Genomic DNA, 22,695 nt, shown 5'->3' with positions numbered 1-22,695 from the left:
AGAGTAACAACCAGCATTCACTGCCATTAAGTGTCAGTGATTTACCCAGGTTATTGCATTTAATGCTTTCAACAACCCTATGATGTAGAAACTATAATTAGCCTCATTTTACCTATGAGCAAGCTGAAGGTCAGAGAAGGTAGACATATGCTGAATCTGTGATTCAAACCCATGGAGTGAAGGAAGAGCTAATGTGAATCTGTGGGACAAAGTAGGGATATAATGGGAGAATGATCAGCAACATAGGTTGCTGGAGAAAACGTAAGAGGAGAAAAAGGCATCATAATATATAAGGAATAGATTTGGCAATGCAGAACTAGTCCTCAAACTTTTGTTGTCCATCGAGAGGCCCTTTTAAAGTAGTGGCTTCGACTGCTAAATGGTACAATGCCAGAATGTACACGTGTCTTCAAATAGCTTACATTCTACTTTGGGAGGATAAATGCAAAGCATTGGGTTTGTCAGGCAGTGTTCAATTTTAATAACAGCTCAAGACCACAACAAACGTGTCACATTAGTATGCAATTTGATTTTCAAGTGAATTGTGCAGACAATAAATACTGAGGAGTAAAGTAAGTTTTTTGTGTACCCAGAGTAAATGGACCCTTTTGAAGCTGCCTCCCATTCCTATGAAGGACACCAGAATTCTTGTAAAAGGATATCCCTGTATATGCTATGCATTTGAGGTTCTAGATTTAGATATTTTGTTTTGCCAGTTTGTCTTCTTTCTTTGTTGTTGACCTTACCTATCTGCCATTTCTGCAGACTCCTAGGAAATGGATAGTGAAACAGAGAGTGTCATATTCCTATATGACATCCTACCTCCCAGTTCTAGTTCCCATGAGGCCCAGCTATGCTTCACACTGTATCTTCATTTTAATCTAATTTCCCAACAATTTGAGCTAGCTTGAGAAGGTTTCTGTCCTTTTCTTTTTTGTTTCTACTGAAAACTCTTAGGACTATTATAAATTTCCAAACCAGACATGGAAACTAGGTTCCAAGGAGAAAACCTGGCAGGGATTAATGAAACTTTGTGAGGGGAGAATAAGTTCCCCACAATTTACAGATAGAATTCTGTCTCTTGTTATAAATGCTTCCTGATTGGACAGAGCTATTGCTGGAACAGAGGACAAGGGTATAACTCTGCTTTTAGGCAAATAGAAGCAATCTACCACTTATGTTCATTGTGAGAGAACAGTCTGAATGGAAGGATTGGTATTAATTAGTTTGAATGAAATACATTTTTAAAACGTCTCAGGTAATGAGTTAATTATATTGCTCAGTTCACGGTACACCATCACCATTGCTGAAAGGACCTTTTGGTTTTCTTATTTTTACTTTTTATTTCCCATTGCACTCTCCTTCCTCTTCACTGACCATCCCCCTCCACCACAGGATACCAGGCTAATGTGTCTAATGCATGATCTTGGATATGCTTATATTCTTATAAATATACAAAGTTTTAAATTACATACACGATAGTTATGGTTTTTTTAACCTTTCTAACTCAAAGGTTAAAAAATTTATAAATATCTCAATATATGTATATTTAGTTCATTACTTCTAATTGTTAAATAGTATATTCCACAGGATACTTCAACCACATTTTATATTATGCACCCCCCAAAATGATAGACGTAGTGTATTAGTCAGGGTATGCTGTGTCACAAACAACCCCAATTCTCAGTGGCTGGAAATAATGGAAATTTTTGTCATGCTCAGGTCAAAGTTCAAGGTGGGGTGGTGAATTGAAGAAGGGACTTTTCTCCATCATCATTTAGAAGCCCAGGCTTCCTTCATGGTGTAACTCAACCATTTTCTAGATCCTTGTTCCCTTTATCAGTAGACAGGGAAAAAAAAGAGACAGCAATGAAACTGTGTATAAGGTTTATTTTTAGTCAGGTCTGGAATTGGCATCCATTGTGCATGCCCACATTCTAATGACCGGAATTTGGTCATATAGTCCTACATACCTGTGGGGAAAGCTGAGAAATGTAACCTAGCCATGCGCCCAGAAAGAAAACAGGATTTGGTAAACAGCAGTATCTACCATACCTAGGTTTTCAACCCTTGCTAGCATAAACACCATACATTTAGAATTCTGATATACATCTCCTTATGGACCTGTGTGAGAGTGGGATTATACAACCAGGTGTAATAGATGCTTTTTTTTTTTTAAGTGTATCTTTTTTTTTGGTCTTATTTTTTTAATGTTCCATTAAAAAAATATGAGGTCCCCATATACCCCCCACCCCTCTCACCTCACTCCTCCCCCCATAACAACAACCTCCTCCATCATCATGAGACATTCATTGCACTTGGTGAACACATCTCTGAGCACTGCTGCACCTCATGGTCAATGGTCCACATCATAGCCCACACTCTCCCACAGTCCACCCAGTGGGCCATGGGAGGACATACAATGTCCGGTAACTGTCCCTGCAGCACCACCCAGGACAACTCCAAGTCCTGAAAATGCCCCCACATCACATCTCTTCCTCCCACTTCCTACCCCCAGCAGCCACCATGGCCACTTTCTCCACACCAATGCCACATTTTCTTCAATTACTAATAATAATAGTTCATGAATAGAATATCAGTAAGTCCACTCTAATCCATACTCTATTCCTCCATCCTGTGGACCCTGGAATGGTTGTGTCCACTCCACATCTATATCAAGAGTGGGCTTAGATTCCACATGGATGCTGGATGCAATTCTCCTGCTTTCAGCTGTAGGCACTCTTGGCTCCCTGGTGTGGTGGCTGACCTTCTTCATCTTCACGTTAGCTGAGTGGGTAAGTCCAATAAATCAGAGTGTAGGAGTTGCAAGTCTCTTACCATTTCAGTATACAGTTGCCTGAAAGCACTGGTATATTTTCTGGCTCCTGGTGCCTCTCTGCAGGCAGAAGTGCTGAGAAATTTATACTCCCTTGATTCAGAGCAGCTCTCAACTAATGACTGGTGGGATTTATTGTATAAATATCCTGGTTCCCTCATTATTCAGGTAGGCTAATCTTAGGCTGTATACTACACTGTGTTTTAGAGTTCTCCAAAGGGATTAACTACAGTTGCCATAGTAATGATTTTTTAAATAATGCTTTTAGTTGGCTTCCTTTGCTTCCTTGTCTCACTTTTCCATTCCTCACTGATGTTTCCTGGGATAATCTCCCTAATAAACTACTTGCACTCAGATTCCTGTCTCAGGATCTAAGATCCTGAATCATAGGATCTATACAGACCTGTATCACCAGACTGCTCCCAGGGTGGCTGCACCTATTCACACTCTCACTATTGTACATAAAGAGTTCTTGCTTCTCAACAACCTTGTCAATTTTCAGATTCATCTCTCTTATTTTATGTTTCCCTGCTTACCAGTGAGGCTGATCATTTCTTCATACACTTGTGGGCCATATGCTTTTCTCATGTTCGGATTTTCCTTTCTTTTTTCTTTTTGAGGTACCAGGGACTGAACCCAGGACCTTGTATGTGAGAAGCTGGAACTCAACCACTGAGCCACACTGGCTCCCCTGAGTTGGTTTTTTCATTAGTTTTGCTTGTTTGTGTTTTTTTAAAATAACTTTCTAAATTTCAATTTTAAGGTATTCTATTTATTCCCACTCCCCCTCTTCCTCCTTTCCAACCCCCCAAGTTGTTAGTTTTTGTTTTTAGGAGGCATTGGGAACCAAACATGGGACCTCCCATGTGGGAAGCAGGTGCTTAACTGCTTGAGCCACATCTGCTTCCCCAGATTTTCTGATTATGTTCTTTCCCATTTTTCTATTGGATTATCCATATTTTTCTTGATTTGAAATATTTCCCTATATATTTCAGATATTAATTCCTTGGTTTTAGATTATGCAAATATCTTCTCCTAGTCTGTCAAGCAACTGGTGTCCTTTATAGGCCATTAACTGTGATGTAATAAAATTCTTTTTTAAAAACTTTGTGCTTTTTGGAGTCTGGTTTACAAGGTTGTTCTGAGCTATTATAAATAATGCTGCTATGAGCATATGTGCCAAGCTTTTGTATAGATTTACGTTTTCATGTGAAATAATTTTAAGTTACAGAAAAGTTGAAAAACTTCCATATCCCCTTTACTCAGATTATCCATTTTTAAAATATTTTACCATCTGCTTTTGTTCCCTATACGTATGTATACCTATAGCTTATCTTTAGTCTTTTTATGAATAATTATGATAGAAAGCGCCAGATATGATGCCTCATCACCTACCCCATTGTGTATGTCCCCAAAACAAAGACACTCTCCTGCATAACCACCATACTATCCTATAAATCAGGAAATTATTGATTTGGCAAAACTGTCCAACCCAGAGACCATTCCAATTTCATCCATTGCCTCAACAATATCTTTTTTCCTTTTGTGTTCTAGAATTTTATCCAGGAACTTGCAGTGAATTTAATTGTCCTGTCTTTTCAGTCCCTTTCCATCTGGAACACCTCCTCAGTCTTTCATTGTCTTTCATGATTCATGAGAAATGTGGACAAGAAAGAACAACCATCAGAAATCTGCTACATGTTCTTTAAATGGTTAATAACGTGCCAGTCAAAATCCATGAACTTCAACTTCATACAAATTCCATCTTGTAAATTATTATTATCCTCTTTTCCACATGAGGAAAATGATGATCAGAAAAGTTAACTTGTTAAGGCCACACAGGTACTAAGGGATAAGAGCCAGGATTCCAATTAAAACTCTTTTGTCTTCAGATCCTATTCTGTGTAAACACTGTGTAATGCTGCTTGGTCCTCCCCAAAATGGAAAAGAGCTCACAGCTGGGGCCGTATTTCAGAGTAGCTAAACCTTATAGGTCAGAGATTATGTCTTAGACATCTGTGTGTCCTCAGTGCCTAGGACACTTCTTGACACATGACAGGAACTCAAAATGTTTTCTCAAATTGCTCAACTGCACAATGGAAACTTTGTCTCTCACATGGAATTAAACGAGCATGCAGTCATTTCTCTACTCACAGGACAATTTAAGGGAAAGAACCTGGGCTTTGTAGACAGAGAGATCTAATTTAAAATTCTTATTCTGCTATTTGGTAGCTATGTGACCTTGAGACAAAGGTACTTAATTCTTCTGAGTCTTTAATTCCTAATCTCTAAAATTACGTAAAAATGATACCCACTTTATAGCATTGTTATTCAGATGGAAATAATACTGCAATGATAAACATATAGCAGGTACTCATTAAATCAATAAATGATAGTTATTATTGTCTCCTTATCTTTTTCTTCCAAATAGACCTTTGTGGGGGTTGGTTCCTAATTTAAAATAAGTGAATGAGAAGTTGGGATTCAAAGTGGAATATGGTAATAGCATTGAATTGTCTCCTGGAGTTTGTTCCCCTCCCTCTACCCAGCAGCCACATAACCTTGGCCAAGACACCTTACTTGTCTGGGCTTCTAATTCCATACCTCAAATTAGAGTTGTTCTCTGAAGTCTCTACTACCCTCTGAATCTATATGCCCGAGACTTTTTGAGAAGATACGTTGAGGAAGTATTATCCTTGATTTGATAGCTTTAAAATAAATTATTTTGGATGAGTATCTGGAAAATATATTTATTAACTCATTTTAGAGTCGCACATTCATTTATTTGAAACCTTATGAAACACTTCCTCTAAGTATCATAGCTTGGTTAAAAGCTACAGAAGACTCAAATGTGCCATCTAGTGATGAAGATAGGAAATTTCAGGTTGACTATGCAAAACTTCCTGCCATCAAATGTAAAGGATGGCTGTCAGTAGCAATCTTTTACCTCCTATTTGTCCTCTCTTCCCTCACCTCTCAGGATAGTATTATGTACACAGAACCGCAATTTGACTTAATATCTTATTTATTTGACAGTACTCTTAAGCCAATGACTTACTATGGAATTTTGAAACTGTGGAAAAATCATTGGTTTTATGATTTGGGGGACAGAAAGGTCTCAAACCACTCCTGCAAGAAATCCGTCCTGTTCATCTCTTTAAGAATAGACACACCATTCCACATGTGACCAGACAGATCCTGCCTGATTGGGAGAACCACCAACCATTACCTTTGGAAAAACAAACCAATACACCAAATGGGCTCCTTGATGTCAAGTAGTTAACGACTTTGCATTGTCTACTACAGTAATTAAGTCTTCAAGTTTAAATTTAAATATCTAAACGGAGGAATGTGATGTCCTTAATCTTAAACCCCAAAGCTAGGGAAGAGGCTAGAATCCTAGAGCACTGGGCCTATTGATAAAGAAGAATCTCTTTTCCCTTTTTTCTTCTTTCCCCTTTCACTTCTCTCCCCCCAACTTTCCTTTACTCTCCTTAATAAGACCAGCATTATCTTTAAACCGAACTGGGTTATTTAATGATTCCAGGTGGTGCTTGATAATTCCCTCCTCATGGAAAATATTTGAGTCCTTTCCTGAAATTAAGTCATTTTTCTACGACTTTGCTTTAAGTAATTTAAAATAAACCTCCTTTGAAATACTATTCCCACATTAGTACGATGAGTTTTCTGAAACTCAAAATCGGAAGGTTTTAAAAATATGCTTCCTTGAGAATTTCGCCTACTACCAGCCTTCCTAGTGGTAACCTGGATTGTTTTTCATTTTTTAAATTTAAGACGCTTGAATTCAATTTTCACTAGGTTTACGAATCTTGGCTGCATTTTTCAAAGACTTAAAATCTATTTCACCTTTGAAAACCTTAGGTCTGGATGTCTCCTTGGGAGTAGCAGTTTCGATGGAGAAGTTCACAAAAGTAGTTACGATGTAACTTGCAACAGTTGGTGCAGGGCGAAAGCAGGCTGGAAATGATAAATCGGACTAGTTTAAAAAACACAAAACTCGGGGAAGAGAAGGGGCTGCGTGGTCTCGGGGGGCAGTGCGACGGCAGCGCAGGACCGGCGGGGCTGAGCTCCGGAGGCGAGACGGCGCCTTCCTAGGCGGGCTAAAGGCGGCAGGGGACGCGGGCTGAGGCGGCAGGGGACGCGGCCTGACGGACCGCGCGGCGGTATTTACAGAGCGAGCGCCTCGGCTCAACCCGCCCCAGGGGACCCCGCCAGGCCACGGAAAGGTGAGGCAAGCCCTGCCCCCGCACCGCCCCCGGCGGGAGGCACGACGACCAGGCCGCGGGTGCGTGCGCGGCCCCGGGCGACGCGGCTGGGCGTGCGCGGGGCCGCGGCGGAGGCAGGGCCGGGCGGGCGGCAGAAGATGGCGAGGGTGTGTAGGCGGCAGCAATGCTCCGTTGAGAGACGCGGCTTTCGGCAAGAACTGGATTCGTGGCGCCACAAGCTCATTCACTGTGTAGGTGAGATCCTCCTCCGGCCGCCTTCTGCCTTCTGGCCACCCCGCCGCCGGTTGCCTGGGACGAGGGAGGGAGCCGGGGCAGATGCAATTGCTCCTCTGGCCCGCCTGCCCTCTTCGGCTCGGGCATCCCCCTCCCCCACCCCCCGGAGCGCGAGCGGCGCGCGACCTCCGGGCGGGCGCTCCCCAATCCTGGCCTGAGAGCGCGCGCCGGCCCCTTCTCTCCGCGGGGCGGGCTTTCGGGCGGGAGCGCATGCCCCTCCCCCTCCCTGCCAGGCGTCTCTGCCCCGCCGCGGGCTTATTGTGGAGACTTCGCTGGGCAGCTCGGCCACTGTACCAGGGCGCCTCCGCGGATTCCACAGAGCTCTGCCCGGAGCGGGGGCGTGTTGGCCCGCGGGTCCGTCTCCACCTCCTCTCTCAAGACCGCCTTCCTCCTCCCGCGCAGCCCCTCCCCCACCCGAGGCGCCGGGGCGCGTGCCCTTCTCTTCGTGCACGCGCTGCGGGCGGCGGGCGGGCGCCCGGCGCTCGGGCGTGTGCGAGGCGTGAGGCGGAGATGGGGGCGGAGGAAGCCGGAGCTGTCACAGGCCCCGGGTCCGCCTGACCGAGCCAAGTGGGGTGTCATGGCCGCGGGGGGCAGCGGCTGCACTTCCTCTGCGGGCGGCGGCGGCGGCGGCGGCCGGGGAGTTAATCCTCGACGCACGGGTCGGTGTGTGTGTATTTGTGTTCTGTGTGTGCGCTGTGAGGAAGGGGGGTTGGGGTGTGGGACCGGGTCCGCCCGGGAAGCCGTAGCGGGGGTCGCTCTTGTGTCCTCGCGGGGGATTTGCCGGAGCCGCCGCCTCACCGAGCGCCTCGTCCTCGCACCCCTCCACCCCCCACCCCCTACCCCCGCCTCCCGGATCTTGGGCCGCCCTCGGGTGGCCTTTTTCGCCCCAGGCCGGAGGGAGTGTGGACGGGGCGCCCCGGGAGGGGCCAGGCGGCCGAGCTGCGCCTCTCACTCTGTGTGTTTTGTCTGTTTTTCTCTCCCAAGGTCCCGTTTCCCTCTCTGCGGCGGCCGGCGGGACCATAAGGGCTTAACTCATATATTTAACCCCCCTCCGAAAAGTAAGTGGCCCGTGTGGTGTCTCCGCTCCGCCCGCCGCCCTCTAGCCCCGGTCCATCCCTGTGTCTGACTCTCCTGTTTTCCAGCATTGTTATTTCCCCATCTTTGCTTCGGCTCTACTGATTTGTGGGCAAATGCTCTCTCGTCGTTCTCCGTCCCCCACACCCAGTCCTCGGGGAGGCCCTCAATTCCAGCCCCCGCCCACCCGCCCCCGTGGGGAATATTCTTGGGAACCAGGTCTTCCCCAACAGAATCTAGTAGATTCTAGCCGTTCGCTTGGGCCCCTTGTCCCCTCCTTCCCGACTGGGTTTCGTTGGAAGGAATTATGCAAATCCTGCTTTCTGGTGTCCATTCAGCGGCAATTTCATGCGGTGAGAAGTTCTCTTTGTTGTGCGAGGGGGAGAACAGACACTGATTTAATAGACATATCTGTTGGGGGGAAGGGTGGAGGGGGTGTGGAGAGGCTCAGTTTGGAAGAATTACAGCACTTGGTTAGCTCCGTGTCTTTGTGCTTGAGCCCTCTGGCTTGACAGGAGGGTCTGCCCTTCAGTGTCCCGCAAGCGATGTTTTCTATAATAGATTAAAAGCAAAACTGAAAGTTTATGCTAGTGAAACATAAGATAACCTTTACTTAGAGAATATAAGCCTTTCCCTTTCTGCAGTGGTTCACTATAGAAATATATAAGGTGAATTTTATTACAAATTTAAACTCAAAATTATTATAGACAATAATGCTTTAAGGTATCTCATATTACTTTGTTTGTCCAAAGGTTAAAAGTACATTTTAAAACATATGCTTATGTAAATAATAAAGTCATGAATCAGGGGTTTTTTGTTTTTTGTTTTGGTATAATTTGTCTTGTGAATATATTTAAAAATCCCCCTCCTGCCAATCCAAGCCCAGCTCTGCCCTCCAGGAAACGGCCTTGTTTTTGGTTATCAGTTATCATTTACTCTGTTCTGTCCCACGCTGGTTTTATCATACATTTGCTAAGCTGTTACATCGAATTAAGCACTTTTTGACTTATGTATTTTTTGTAACCACCGTATAAGAGAGCTTACAAGAATCAAGAGGTTTTGAGAAGCAGGAAGTTAATGGGTTTTCAGAATTGTGTGTTTAAGATGTAAAATCCTAAAATTGTTCTTAAAGAATTTTTAATTTACTTAGTTATTAGTTTTGTTCATTTGGGCTTTATAACTTGTAAGAGATTTTGGAATTGATGACTAAGCCTGTAGATTACTTAAATTAATATTGCTTTTTAGTTCAGATGTTTTTAATGAGTTGTTTATCTTATTCTAATTCTGTTTGGTTTGCATCCCAGCCTCTCGCCTCAGGCCCTGTTTTTATCAGATATTGCTGGCTTTAGTGGTTAGTTACTGCTGCATTTATGTTAAGGTTTTTTTTTAAAATTATAGCTAATAAAATCCTTTTGTAAATATATAAACTGAATATCAAAATTGATTCCTTTTATTTTTGTGAAGGAATATTTTAAATTGGTAATTGCTTTTCTTAATGCATAGTTAAATTCCAAATTTCCACTTTCGAGGTGATAAAGTTCAGGAGATATTCAGAGTCCAGAGTGCAGAAGTGGTATTTTAATCTAGGCAGTAACATATAGTTGATAGTCTCCCAACTAAAATAATTGTGCCTCGTATTTTCTCCTTCATTTTATGGAATTTTGTTCTTTAAGAGGAGAGTTGTAAATAAATCTATTGTAGTGTTAAGAACTTTATATATTTAAAAGAGATGGCAGTGATCTTTATATAATCCAAAAGGCAACTCTGTTTGTTACTAACAGATGTGAGCATTCCTCTTTAATTTTAATGGGATTGGTTCTGAACAGTTAACCTTCTATTTGATTCTGTTGACTGATTATCTTAATACTTTGGGGTCATTTGTTTTCTAATGACATTTAATTTATAGCAGTCTCACTCATTTCGAAAACCTAAATCTCCCTCTTTTTGAGGGGAGTGTACAGTGGGGGGTTGTTGTTAGTGGTGGTGGTGATTCTATTATTAGGTTTAGTTGAAATGGTTTAGTTGGTAGGAGGCTCAGACAGTGATTATCATCAAGATGGATATTTGGTTTAACCAGGTGATTATTGAGGGGTCCTCTGGGGCTAGGATGATTAGTCCAGATTCCAGGAAGATCTAGGCCAGGGGTTCTTAACATTTTTTTTGTTCCATGGACCCCTTTGCCAGTCAGATAAAAACCACGGACCCCTTACTAAGTCCACACTGTACTGTGTATTATTTAATAAATGTATCACACCCACACCAACACATGCCCACAAGAATGCTTTTTTGAATTTCAGTTCGCTCATGGACCCCTTGTTAAGAACCCCTGATCTAGGCTGTCTCTGCTGCCTGATATGGTGTAATCTATTGCTTTGCTGCACCTCACCCTTGCTATATTTTCAAAAAGCTCTTCCCAGTGTGGGGAGAGTTTTCGTGATTGCAACTTAGGTCCAGCTTTGCTGAAAAAGACAGTGGGATGATTCTTCTTGATTTACAGAGAGTTATTTCAGATTGATCTAATTCCCTCAAATGTGCTTGTAACTGGAGAATTCTAGGAAGCTTTGGAATAATACCATTTTTAATTTTTTTTTTTTTTAGCGTTTTGAGGTTGCACATGATGACCTGGGATTTTTCTTCCAGAGTGAGAACTGGTTACGCTGCATCTGTGGAAGCTTAATATTTCTCAGTCCTGCATAACTACTTGTATTAGTGCTGTTTTTAGGAGGAAAGGCTGTTGGGTATTTACTTCATTTAAATATTTAAGCATCTGCCTTGTACCAGATACTGCAGGGAAATGAAGATGTTGGGGAAATTGCCCTACCTTTAGGAACTTTTAGACCTTAGGGAAATTATAATGTATTCGGTTATAGTACAAGGTAAAAGGTGCCGTATGATGGTGCAAACAAGTATTAAAGGTGCTTAGAAGTGAAAAATTTTACATGATGAAGAAAGGCTTCATGAAGATGGTAGCAGTTTATTGCTTCATTTTGACAAATGTGGAAAAGGCTTTCTACTAATGAGAAATACCGTGAACAGAAGTGGAAGTGGATACATGAAAAAGACAATTTGTCCGTTTCAGCTGCAGTCCATGATTAGTGTAGGGTGATAGGTTTGCAAAGATAGGTTTCAAATGACAGTTTAAAAAGTAGACTCTTCCTGATAGGCAATTTGGGGTTTGCAACACTAGGGAGGAATGTTGCTTTTATTTAAGGTTTTCGTTGTGGAACTGCAGTAGTGGCACAGACTTTTTATAACCATGTTGGCAGAGAAAAATTTGTCATCCACAGTAGTGTTCTCTTCAAAGTAAGCTCATTTGGAGGCCATTCCATTACACAGAAAACTAGTTTTTGGAATTGTCTGTCATCAGTGGCATGGGCTATTGTTTTTGAATATCCTTAGTATTGGCAAAATTTCCTTCTTAGAGGTTACATTTAGTATTTGGAAACAGTCAAAAAGTATTTGTTCTCAAGTCTGGCAAATAAAGTCATATATAAAATAATGAGATTTAATTTCATCCCTGGCTTGTAATTGGTTCTGAAGCCTCAGCAGAGGGGTTTGATTTATTTTGATGTGCCTTTGAACTGTCTCTTGATTCTAACTTCTTTTATATCTACCATTCTGCTATATGGAATCTCAGTCTGTGATATTTGGTAACTATTGAATAAATAGAGCTGTTGTTATTTTTTTGTAGTTTCAGGTTTAAAAAAACTTAGTAATATCCTCCAGATTACTCTTCCATATACCTGTACATTGTTTTTGGGATAATTCTGGTGTAAACCATTAGCTGATTTTATTGACCATCTCTTGTTAAACAGGAGGTATCCAAAGCACAATGATCTGTACCCTGAATTTTTTTCTTTTTTTTAATAATCAAGATGTAATTCACATACCATAAAATTCACTTTTTTTATAGTATAAATTAATTGGTTTTTAGTATATTCACAAAGTTTTACAAACATCACCACCATTAATTTTAGAGCATTTTCATCACCCCCAAAAGTAGCAGGCATTACTTAACCCTTCTAAATTGCCCTTCCCCATGCTGCCCGGTACCTCTTCTCTACCCTCTCCTACCTCCTGTAATGTACTTGGCTCTATGCATTTACTGGTTTTGGGCTTTTCATATAAATGGAATACTACAATAGGTGGCCTTTTGTGTCTGGCTTCTTCCACTCAGCACAGTGTTTTCAGGGTTCATCCATGTTGTAGCATGTTTTCAATACTTTATTCCTTTTTTACGGCTGAATAGCTTTCCATTAAATGGACAGATCGTATTTTATTTATCCATTCATCAGTTAATGAACATTTGGGTTGTGTCCACTTTTTGGCTGTTATGAATAATGTTCCTATGAACATTTACTTGCAAGTTTTTCTGTAGACATTTGTTTTCAGTTCTCTTTGGTCTATACTTAGGAGTGGAATTGCTGGGTCTTTTGGTAACTTATGTTTAACTTTTTGAGGAGCCACCATACTGTTTTCCGGAGTGACTGTACCATTTCCTGTTCTCACTCCCAATATTTGAGGATTCTAATTTCTTCACATCCTTGCTTATTGTCTTTTTGATGATAACTTTCTTACTGCATTTCCTTAATACATTGAGCATCTTTTCATGTGGCTTGTTGGCCATTTGTCTATCTTCAGAGAAATGTCTATTCAAATCCCTTGTCTGTTTTTAAAATTGAGTTATCTTTTTATTGTTGATTTGTAAGAGTTTTTTATATATTCTGGATACTAGACCCTTATCAAATATATGATTTTCAAATATTTCTTTCTCTTCATACTCTCAATTTGAGAACACTCACAGATCAGCACATAAGCAGGTATAATGCAACAACTGCAACTTATCTTGCAAAGGGAGTAATGGATGTAGTAATGGAATGATCAGAGTGAAATAGAATTCCTCAGGAAAGGCTTCCTTAAATATTCTTTTCTGTGAATTATTAGAATTATTGTTGGCTATTAGATGGAATTACATGATGAAATAGATAGACCTTATCCAAATCTATTAAGTTCCTGACTTTTGACAGTAAGGGTTCAAATAATCAAGTTCAAATAATATGGCATACTACATTTTTCAAATCTGGTTTGTTCCTGAGTTTTGGCTAGTAAATAACAAGGATTTGGGTAGAGAGGAATATATTTACTTTCTAAAGTTCTATCTCAAACATTTTGTTTCAAACTATTCAATTTCTGAAGTTTGAATAGTGAGAGTTTAGATAGTGAGGGAAACTGTACAACAGCAGTATTTTTTTTCTAGTAACAATATTTTCAGTGTCCTTGTAAATGTTTTGATTACAAATGTCCAATAGTATAAAAAGTACAAAACAGGTTTGTAGATTTTTAATATGTTAATACAAAGTGCTTAATGACATACAATATATCCTACAGGCAAAGAAAGGTAGAAGGGATAAGGAATAGTAATAAATACAGAGGTAGATATGATCCATATTATAATATAGTCTATCACCAGTACTGCAGTCAAAATATATGCCCCAAAACCAACAATATTTCAAATATAATTAGGAGGAAGATAATAATGGCTGGGACTCTTGTAGTATCCCTCAAAGGCTGTGGAGGAGCTGACTCTTCTCACTGCATAGTCTGTGCAGTTGGGGGCATATAGCATATAGATTTTTCCAAAAGGAGAAATATAGAATCTTAAGTTTTGATTAAGAACTATAAAGCTGTAAGGTGCCTACAAAGTGGCTCCTCCTTATAATTTATACTATCCAATTTTAAAATCCAGTTTTAGAAAGGTCAACCAAAGTAATCCAGAGCTAAAACTGAATTGTGTAGGTTTTCAGTGAAGTCACCAGTCCTATAACACAAACAAAAGTCAATTATATACATACTTGGCAATATTGCTAAGAAATGGGCCCCAAGAAGCATTAACCTTTGTTTTGTGCCATCTTGAAGACTTGAACACTTTTTAAATAGTGTTCTGTCTACTGTGTGGTAATGCTTTGGTACTATTCATATAGGATTGCTTATCCTGAAGCTTTGCCATTTCCCCAAGAGGAGCTTTGATTCTGCTTTAGAAGTTTCATATAAATTAAAATCATTATCAAATATTAATTTGGAGAGATGTGATACAGGATGCAACATATACAGTCAAGTTACCTCTCTGTATATTTAGTAATTACTTTCTCTTTCAAGGTATTTGCACCAGAAAGCTTAGTTTGTCCTGCTTAATATTTTAGTAGTACAGGTTTAAATCATCAGAATCTTAGGAAGATCTTAATATTTCAAAATTATTAACAAATACCTTTAGCAGCAAGTCCATGTTAGTGAGTTATGACAAATTTACTGTTATAAGGGGAAACAAGTGTAGCCAGCCGTCTTAAAAAATGATCTAACCAGTGCTTCTCAATATAGAAAATGCTAAAACTACATATGGTTTATCATATAGCAAATCCAATCTTTGTCTCCTAAAGTTTCCCTAATTTCATTCATAAGAAGAGGGTTTAAAAAAAATACTTAAAGAGCACTTTTCAGCAGCAATTCAGCTTTTCTATGAAATAGCGTCTTAAATATTATGTACAATTCTTCAATTTCAGTAAGCTTGACACTGGCTTTATGAGAGTTTGTGGAACTGGGGGCTGGGGAATAACTTTCAAAACCATTCTAGAAATTATCTTTTGGTGGAATAGCACGTATCCACATTAAAAATAGGAAGGTCACTTTGTTGCTTTGTTGTCTTACCAAAATTTAAAAACAATTTTTTTTCCCCTTATACATAAACCTCAGTTACCACTTTGAATGGAGATGGGTTAGAGGCTCTCGCTCCTGCTCCTCCAGCTTTCAACAACTGCTTTCTTACTGTTGCAGCAAGGCTTGAATAGATGTGTATTTGGAGGACTTCCCAAAACGGCCTTTATAAATAATCCCAGAGCATATTTTCTGATATGTGAGATCTAAAAAAGAAAAGACTGGTGTTCTGTTAGAGCCAGAAGCCATATGTATATGAGCCTTCACCTGACTAGTTACTGTAACAAGGAGATTGGACTGGGGAGACACTTGAGGTGGTATTATGAGCATCAGAATTACCATGTTTAAATTCTTTCTGCAGTTTCTTTGAATTCTTTTCTGGTTGCTTTTTATCCTATTTCCAGATAAAGTTTTCACTTTCTTTGGTTTCAGTGTAGGCTTTAGACAGGATCCTGCTCTTGCATCTACCACGTGATTCCAGTGTTTTGTTTTGTTTTTCTATCCTGCTGACAGCTTTTTCCATCTTTTCACAAGCAGGACACAAACATTGCAAGAAATCTCCTGAATGAGTCTCATGCAACCCAAAACAACTCTGGAAGTCCTTTTCATAGCATTTCCTGTCAGTGACTTGAGAACTGGAGGACTTAGCCCTGCAAATGTAACTGCCCTTTATACTTCAGTACATCTTTGACTTGTGAAAACCAGACATCATCTGAACAGTAGTTTTCCAAAAGCAGCTGTTCTGTGTGCAGTAATGTTCCCAAGGTAGCAGAGTGCACACCAGGCTGGGCTACACTCCTGTTTCTCCCTCCTCAGCTGCCTTGGCTAGAAAGGTTGTCTCCTGTAGTTCTGCAGTTGCTACTGCTGGCAGGGAAGGTGTAGATTCTGCTTTTCACAACAGCAGTATTTTTGATACTTAAAATGTTTCTATTTTATAAAGCCCAGAAATCTAACAAATTGTTCAATTTATGGCAAACTATTTTATGATTTGATTTTCTTGTGCTGCACTAAGTATACTGTTTTCAAAAGGTTGTTTTGAATTTGTTAGTTTTTTCTTGATTTTTGAGTTGGTTAGGTCATGAAGTATAACAATGTCTTAGGGATAAAGTTGAGCATTTTATGACGTTGGTGAAAGAATTAGTATGAGAATGCTTTGCTTGGTGGCTTATTTGTGAGGGCTTGCTTTTAGGAAAGCTAATAGTAATAATTGACAACTTTTATTTTTATCTTTTTTTTTTCCTTTTCCACAATTTTATCTGTTTTCATTAAAGAGAATTGTGGATTTTTATAATATCCTTAAACATGTTATGTAATATATTATTCAAGTGAAGGAAGTTACATGTATAAAACGATTGTGTGTTTTAGTGCTCTAACTATATTTACATATAGTTAATTTTTTATTAACTACATTGAATCAAAGGATTGCTAAAAGAAAAAATAATGAATGTAACCAGTGGTTTAGACTAACATTTCAAATTTTGGTATTGGGAACTTAGAAATAATAATTTGTTTGAAACGCTTCATACTAAAGAGAAAAAAGATTCTACTTAGTTGTGCCTTACAATTGTATTAAAAACTATTACAGCTATACTTTACCATCCAAAGTAAAGCAACATTTGTTTTAACTTCTGAATCATTAAAAATCAATTAGTCACAATTGTTTTATGAAGTTTGAAGGGAGTTATTCAGAAACATAAAATTGTCTCACCAGATTTTTTTATAGGTGTCATAATCTAGGGGAATAATAAACTCTTTCTCTGAAACTTGACATATAGAAAGTAGGAAATATCAGAAAATTCATTAATGGTGTCACAGCCATCTTACAGCTGAGCATATTTTATACTTTTTTTAGAAAGCTTTCACATTGTCTTTATTTTGAAATATAGAAAAATGGAGATGGGTATTTTTTAAAAATTGGTCAGTTTAGTAACTCTTACTGAGGCATTCAGGGGGATTTCCCTTAGCATAAAGGCTTTCTTATCCACAGAATTTGTTGTATGGTATTTAAATGTTAAAATAAAAATAAATGAAATATTATATAGTTTGTTTATTTTTACTTTTGCTTCTTGATTTTTTGTAGTTTTCTTAGTGGTATTGAGAATTAAATAGGTTTCTGAGCTGAGTATTTCCACCGACTTAGTTTTTCTTCATATGTCACTAAACTGGCCTTTCATGATCATTTACTGAGATTTGAGCATAGGCTTGGAAGAAGAAAAGCAGCAAAGTATGTCCAGTGATATTGATTCTAGGCTAAAGCTTGGTGAGTTATGTGGACAAGCCTAATTCACAGGGCACTATTCTGAAGTTCGTAACAAAAGCCTTATAATAGCAGTGTGACCTTTCCCAGAGATGTCAGAGAAAAGGAGGGAGAGGAGATAGGGCAGAACAGATTGAGAACAGTGTTCAGGATTACTGAATCTTGGCCAAATGCTTGTTCAGTTCTAGCAAGCTACAACTTAAATTTGGTGCACGCTAGCAAGTAATCTGTTTAAATATGTGATAGAAAGGGAAGTTCCTAAGTAGAATATAGTTGCTGAGAAGAGGAAGGAGAAATTTCACAATTCTCTGTCAGGACTCTTTCTATTGCAAGTGACAGAACCTTGCTCAAATCAATATAAGGTCATTTGTTGATTTTTACTGGGAAGTAAAGCTAGGTTCTGACATAACTAGATCAGAAATTTAACAGTCATCAAGCATGGCTCCTTTTCTTCATATCTAAACATCCCTTTTCTCTTTGGCTTCCTCCATATGATGGTAAAGATGGTCAGTGGCTACTCTAGACGATCTTAAGGTTCACAATCCAAGAAAAAGCCATGCATCATATTCTGGATAACATCAGCCACATTGGGGGATCGGTACATTTATTGGCCAGTCTTGGGCCATGAAGCCTGTCCCTGAACCAGTAGAGTATGATACTCTGTCTTGACCAAGGACAGATGCCTACTTTCGAAGAGGGAGCTAAGGTCATCCTTCCTTTATGGTTTGGGGGGTGAGGGTAGGGGACAGATTCTTCAAAAGAAAATTAGGGTGCTAATAAGAAAGGGAAATGCATGCTGGTTAAGCAAAATCTATTAATTTCTCACACATGAATCTTGGTCTACTTTTGAAAAAGCTGATGTGGATCGTATTTGGTAACATAACAACATGAAATTTGTGATTCAGTCTATCCTTTTGAAATAAAATGCTGATCATGGGTTTTCCCACTGGCTATCTTTTTTTTTAGGGATATAAGCTCATAATTTTTTCCATGATCCGAAATAATTTTCACAACGTTTTTGCTTCAGTTGTTATCTCATTGATTTTGAAACTTATCTCAAGCACTTTATTCATATCACATGAAGGCTAAGAACTTTTTGATGTAATTTAGATCAGATTAAGTACTTTCCTAACTTCAACTTCTTTTCGACCTGTTCTGTATCTCCTGGTTAAATTTTTTTGGCCAGTTTTACCTCTTTCTGAGTGTATGAATTTTTTTAACCACTTCACACCCTGTAGGATGCCTTTTTTAAAAAATCGATTTTATTGATACATATTAATAAAGCACACAACCCATCCAAAATGTACAATCAATGGTATTTCGTATAATCACATAGTTGTGCATTCATCACTTCAATCATTAGAGCATTTTCATTATTTCAGTAATAATACTTATACACAGAAAAACAAACAAACAAGAAAATCCTTCACCTATCAATCTTTCTGTTTCCCCTGCTGTACATAGTTGCTATTTCTGGCTATTCTTGCACAATTTTTTATTTATTAAGCAGTTTTTTTCGAGATATATTCACTTACCATAAGATCTGTATAATTAGTGGCTTTTAAGTCTAATCACAGTTTTGTGCATTCATCATTACAAAAAATTTTAGAATTATTTCTTTACTCCAGAAAGGAAAACTCCACACCCCTTAGCATGCCTTCTCTAGCCCTACATAACCACTAATCAAATTTCATCTTTATAAAATGATTTATATTTACATTTTTATACAAATGGAATCATACAATATTTTACACAATTTATTTAGTTCATGGTAATGTAGTCATTCAATATTTGTCCTTTTTTTGTCTGACTTGCTTCACTCAACATAATGTCCTCCAGGTTCATCCATATTATAATATGCTTTACAACTTCATTTATTCTTACAGCTGCATAATATTCCAGCATATGAATAAACCAATAGTTTTAGCCATTCATTGGTTGATGGATACCTGGGTTGTTTTCACCTTTTGGCAATCATAATAACGCCACTCTGAAATCAGTGTGCAGATGTCTGTTCGTGTCACTGCTTTCAGTTCTTCTGAATATACACCCAGTAGTGGTATTGCCAGGTCATGTGGGAAATCTATATTCAACTTCTTTAGGAACCGTGCCGAACAGTCCTCCACAGTGGCTGTACCATTCTGCATTCCCACCAACAGTGATTAAGTGTTCCTGTCTCTCCAGATCCTAAAACTTATAGCTCTCTGTTTTTTTATTATTATTATTATTTTTTAAAGATATATGGATCACACAAAATGTTACATTAAAAAAATAGGAGGTTCCCGTATACTCCACTCCCCAACCCCCATTCCTCCCATATTGACAACTTCTTTCTTCCTTGTACCACACTAAGATGAGTACATTTTGGAGCGTTGCTGCACAACATGGACTATGGCTATGTTGTAGTTTATACTCTCTCCCAGTCCATTCAGTACGTTATGGCAAGGTATATAGTGTCCTGCATCTGTCCCTGCAATATTGTTGAGGACACCTCAAAGTCCCAAAAATGTCCTAATATCACACCTCTTTTCCCCTCTCCCTGCCTTCAGCAACTCCCATGGCCGCTGTCTCCATAATTTTTTGATAGTGGCCATTCTGATAGGTGTGAAATAATATCTCACTGTAGTTCTGATTGTATTTCCCTAATCATTAGTGATGTTGAAATATTTTTCATTTGTTTTTTCTTTGCCATTTGTACTTCTTTGGGCAAATGTCTTTTCAAGTCTTTTGCCCAATTTTTAATCAGGTTGTTTGTCTTTTTATTCTTGAGTTGTAACATCTCTTTATATATCATGGATATTAAACCCTTATTGGGGAAGCAGCCATGGCTCAACTGATGGTATCTGCCTACCATATGGAGGGTCCAGGGTTCGATACCCAGGGCCTCCTGACCCATGTGGTGAGCTGGCCCACACGCAGTGCTGCCTCACGCAAGGAGTGCCGTGGCATGCAGGGATGTCTCCTGCATAGGGGTGTCCCATGCACAAGGAATGTGCCCTGCAAGTAGAGCTGCCCCGCTCAAAATAAGTGCAGCCCACCCAGGAGTGGCACTGCACACACAGCTGACACAATAAGATGGCGCAACAAAAAAAGTAACAACAGTTTCCCAGTGCTGCCTTACAAGAGTGCAAGCAGACACAGAAGAACACATAGCGAATGGACACAGAAAGCAGACAGTGGGGCGGTAAGGGAGAGAAATAAATAAAATCTTTAAAAAAAAAATAGCCCTTATTGGACATGTGATTTCCAAATATTTTCTTCCACTGCGTCAGCTGCCTTTTCACCCTTTTGACAAAGTCCTATGAGGTGCAAAAGTGGTTAATTTTGAGAAGGTATCATTTATCTATTTTTTCTTTTATTGTGCATGCTATGGGAGTAAGGTCCAAGAAACCACCACCCACCACAAGGTATTTAAGATATTTCCCTACATTTTCTTCTAGTAGTTTTATGGTTCTGGCATTTTAAATGGATATTATGGGAATTTCAGATGCCTTTGGAATTTAGGAGTTTAACATTTCAAAATATATTAAAAAATTTTTGTACCCATAATAATGATAGGATATTTTGTGATTGACTTGTATTTATTGAACTCTTATATTTCACAGAATCTTCTAGTTAAAGTTTAGGTGAAGCAGTAGTCCTTGTTGATGAGCAACTAAACATTTTTTTTGCGTGTGTTTGACTTTCAAATAGTGTAGTTTCATATGAGAACAAACTAATAATTAAAATGCAACACCCAGAGTTAGTTTGTTAATATGTTAATATACTTAGGCCAGTAGCCTAAGTATAAAAGTATAGGGGGCAGAGGTGGCTCAAGCAATTGAGTGCCCACCTCCCATACGGGAGGGCCTGGGTTTGGTTCCCACTACATCCTAAAGAAAAAAGAAAAATAACAAGCAAAGAAGAAAAAAAAAACAATGAACTCAAATAAGCAAAAACAATGAGAAAACAGATGAGGGAGCCATCCAAGGAAGGGGGAAACAATGTTTAAAAACAAAAGCCATTAAAGTATACAGCAGGGACAACTGGCTATCCAGGTGGGAACAATTAGTGTATTGATCAGACTAAAAAAAACTTCAGAGTACCTTAAATAATTTTTCTGGGCTCTTGTCATTTTCTGCAAGCTAAGAGTTGGATGAACCTTCAGGGTTTGGTTTAACTTTGAAAAAATATGATCTTATGAATAGTCTTCTAGTTTCTAATTTATAGGAAGTGATATTTTCTGCAGGTACTATAATTCTTACCCAAAACCCAAACTTTCGTGGTAGGAAAATTCACTTTTGAGGAACTTAAGACTGTATTGGAAAAAGACTATTGGAAAAACAGGTGGCCCTCTGAATGTACTTTTAAGCTTTATATACTTTCCCCCTACATTCACTAAAATGAAATAGGAACAATAAGTAAAGAATATGTTATATCGTAAATTAGTAAGGATGGATGCAATACAGTTAATTTTCATCTGTTTTTTTTTTTCACTGTGGTACCTATTCTTTTTTAGGAGGTACTGAGGATCAAACCTGGGACCTCATACGTGGGAATCAGGTGCTCAACCACTGAGCTACGCCTGCTCCCCAGTTGTGCCTTTTTTATGTTTAGTAATACTCAATTCAAAACTCAGGATTATGTATTAAGTGTGCAGTGAAAAATCTAGCTTCTACCCATGCCCCTCAGTTTTTACCCTCCTCCTGTAACCTTTTTTTTTTTGAGGTACTGGGACTAGGGATTGAACTTGGGACCTTGTATGTGGAAAGCTGGAGACCAACCACTGAGCCACATCGGATCTCCTGAGTTGGTTTCTTCATTTGTTTGTTTTTTTGTTTTTAGAAGGCACCAGAAACCAAACCTGGAACCTCCCATGAGGGAAGCAGCCACCCACTCAATTGCTTGAGCCATATCCTCTCTCCCTGTAACCATTTTTATTATGTATTCTTTCAGGGTCTTGTTAAAAAAATAAAAGCAGATAGTAATATTTTTTCTTACATTTCCTCCTGTCTTACATATAAAGATAGCATATGGAATACCTTGTTCTATACCTTTCTCTTTTCACTTAATATATCTTGCCTATTGTTCCATATGAGAACATAGAGGGTATGGTAGTTTGATATTATTTATGAATCCCCCAAAAAGAGAAAAGTTCTGCTTGTAAACTTTTCTGTTCCTCTGGATGTGATACCCTTCGGTTGTATTAAATTCAAAGGTTTTAAGTTTACCTGATAAAAGATTAGGGCTTTGATTCAAGCACGTCAGTAGGGCATGATTCAGGATTGAGTGCCTGATATAAATGGATACTCATACAGAAG

General features: G+C 39.1%; 1 protein-coding gene and 1 pseudogene across 8 annotated transcripts in view; one reads left to right on the top strand and one right to left on the bottom strand.

Moving 5' to 3' along the window:
- Positions 1-7,164: 7,164 nt before the first annotated feature.
- LCOR (ligand dependent nuclear receptor corepressor) overlaps positions 7,165-22,695 on the top strand; it is a 181,052-nt gene continuing 165,521 nt past the window's right edge. For 2 of the 8 annotated variants that reach the window (XM_071215745.1, XM_012524589.4), the window contains exons 1-2: positions 7,166-7,317; positions 8,341-8,414. Coding sequence is in view for 1 of the 8 variants with exons in the window: in XM_071215742.1 (XP_071071843.1) it covers positions 7,221-7,317 (97 nt within the window). In the remaining 7 variants the exon portion in view is untranslated. Of the gene's footprint in view, positions 7,318-7,846; positions 8,016-8,340; positions 8,415-22,695 lie in introns of those variants that run through there. The other 6 variants (XM_071215743.1, XM_004456981.5, XM_071215746.1 and 3 more) reach the window with 6 other exon arrangements.
- On the bottom strand, positions 15,201-15,847 carry LOC105745976 (SIN3-HDAC complex-associated factor pseudogene; annotated as a pseudogene).

This window comes from Dasypus novemcinctus, chromosome 6 (genome assembly GCF_030445035.2).
Source record: "Dasypus novemcinctus isolate mDasNov1 chromosome 6, mDasNov1.1.hap2, whole genome shotgun sequence".
NCBI lineage: Eukaryota > Metazoa > Chordata > Mammalia > Cingulata > Dasypodidae > Dasypus > Dasypus novemcinctus.
The sequence above is the reverse complement of the archived record's forward strand: the minus strand, read 5'-3'. Positions and strand labels throughout refer to the sequence as shown.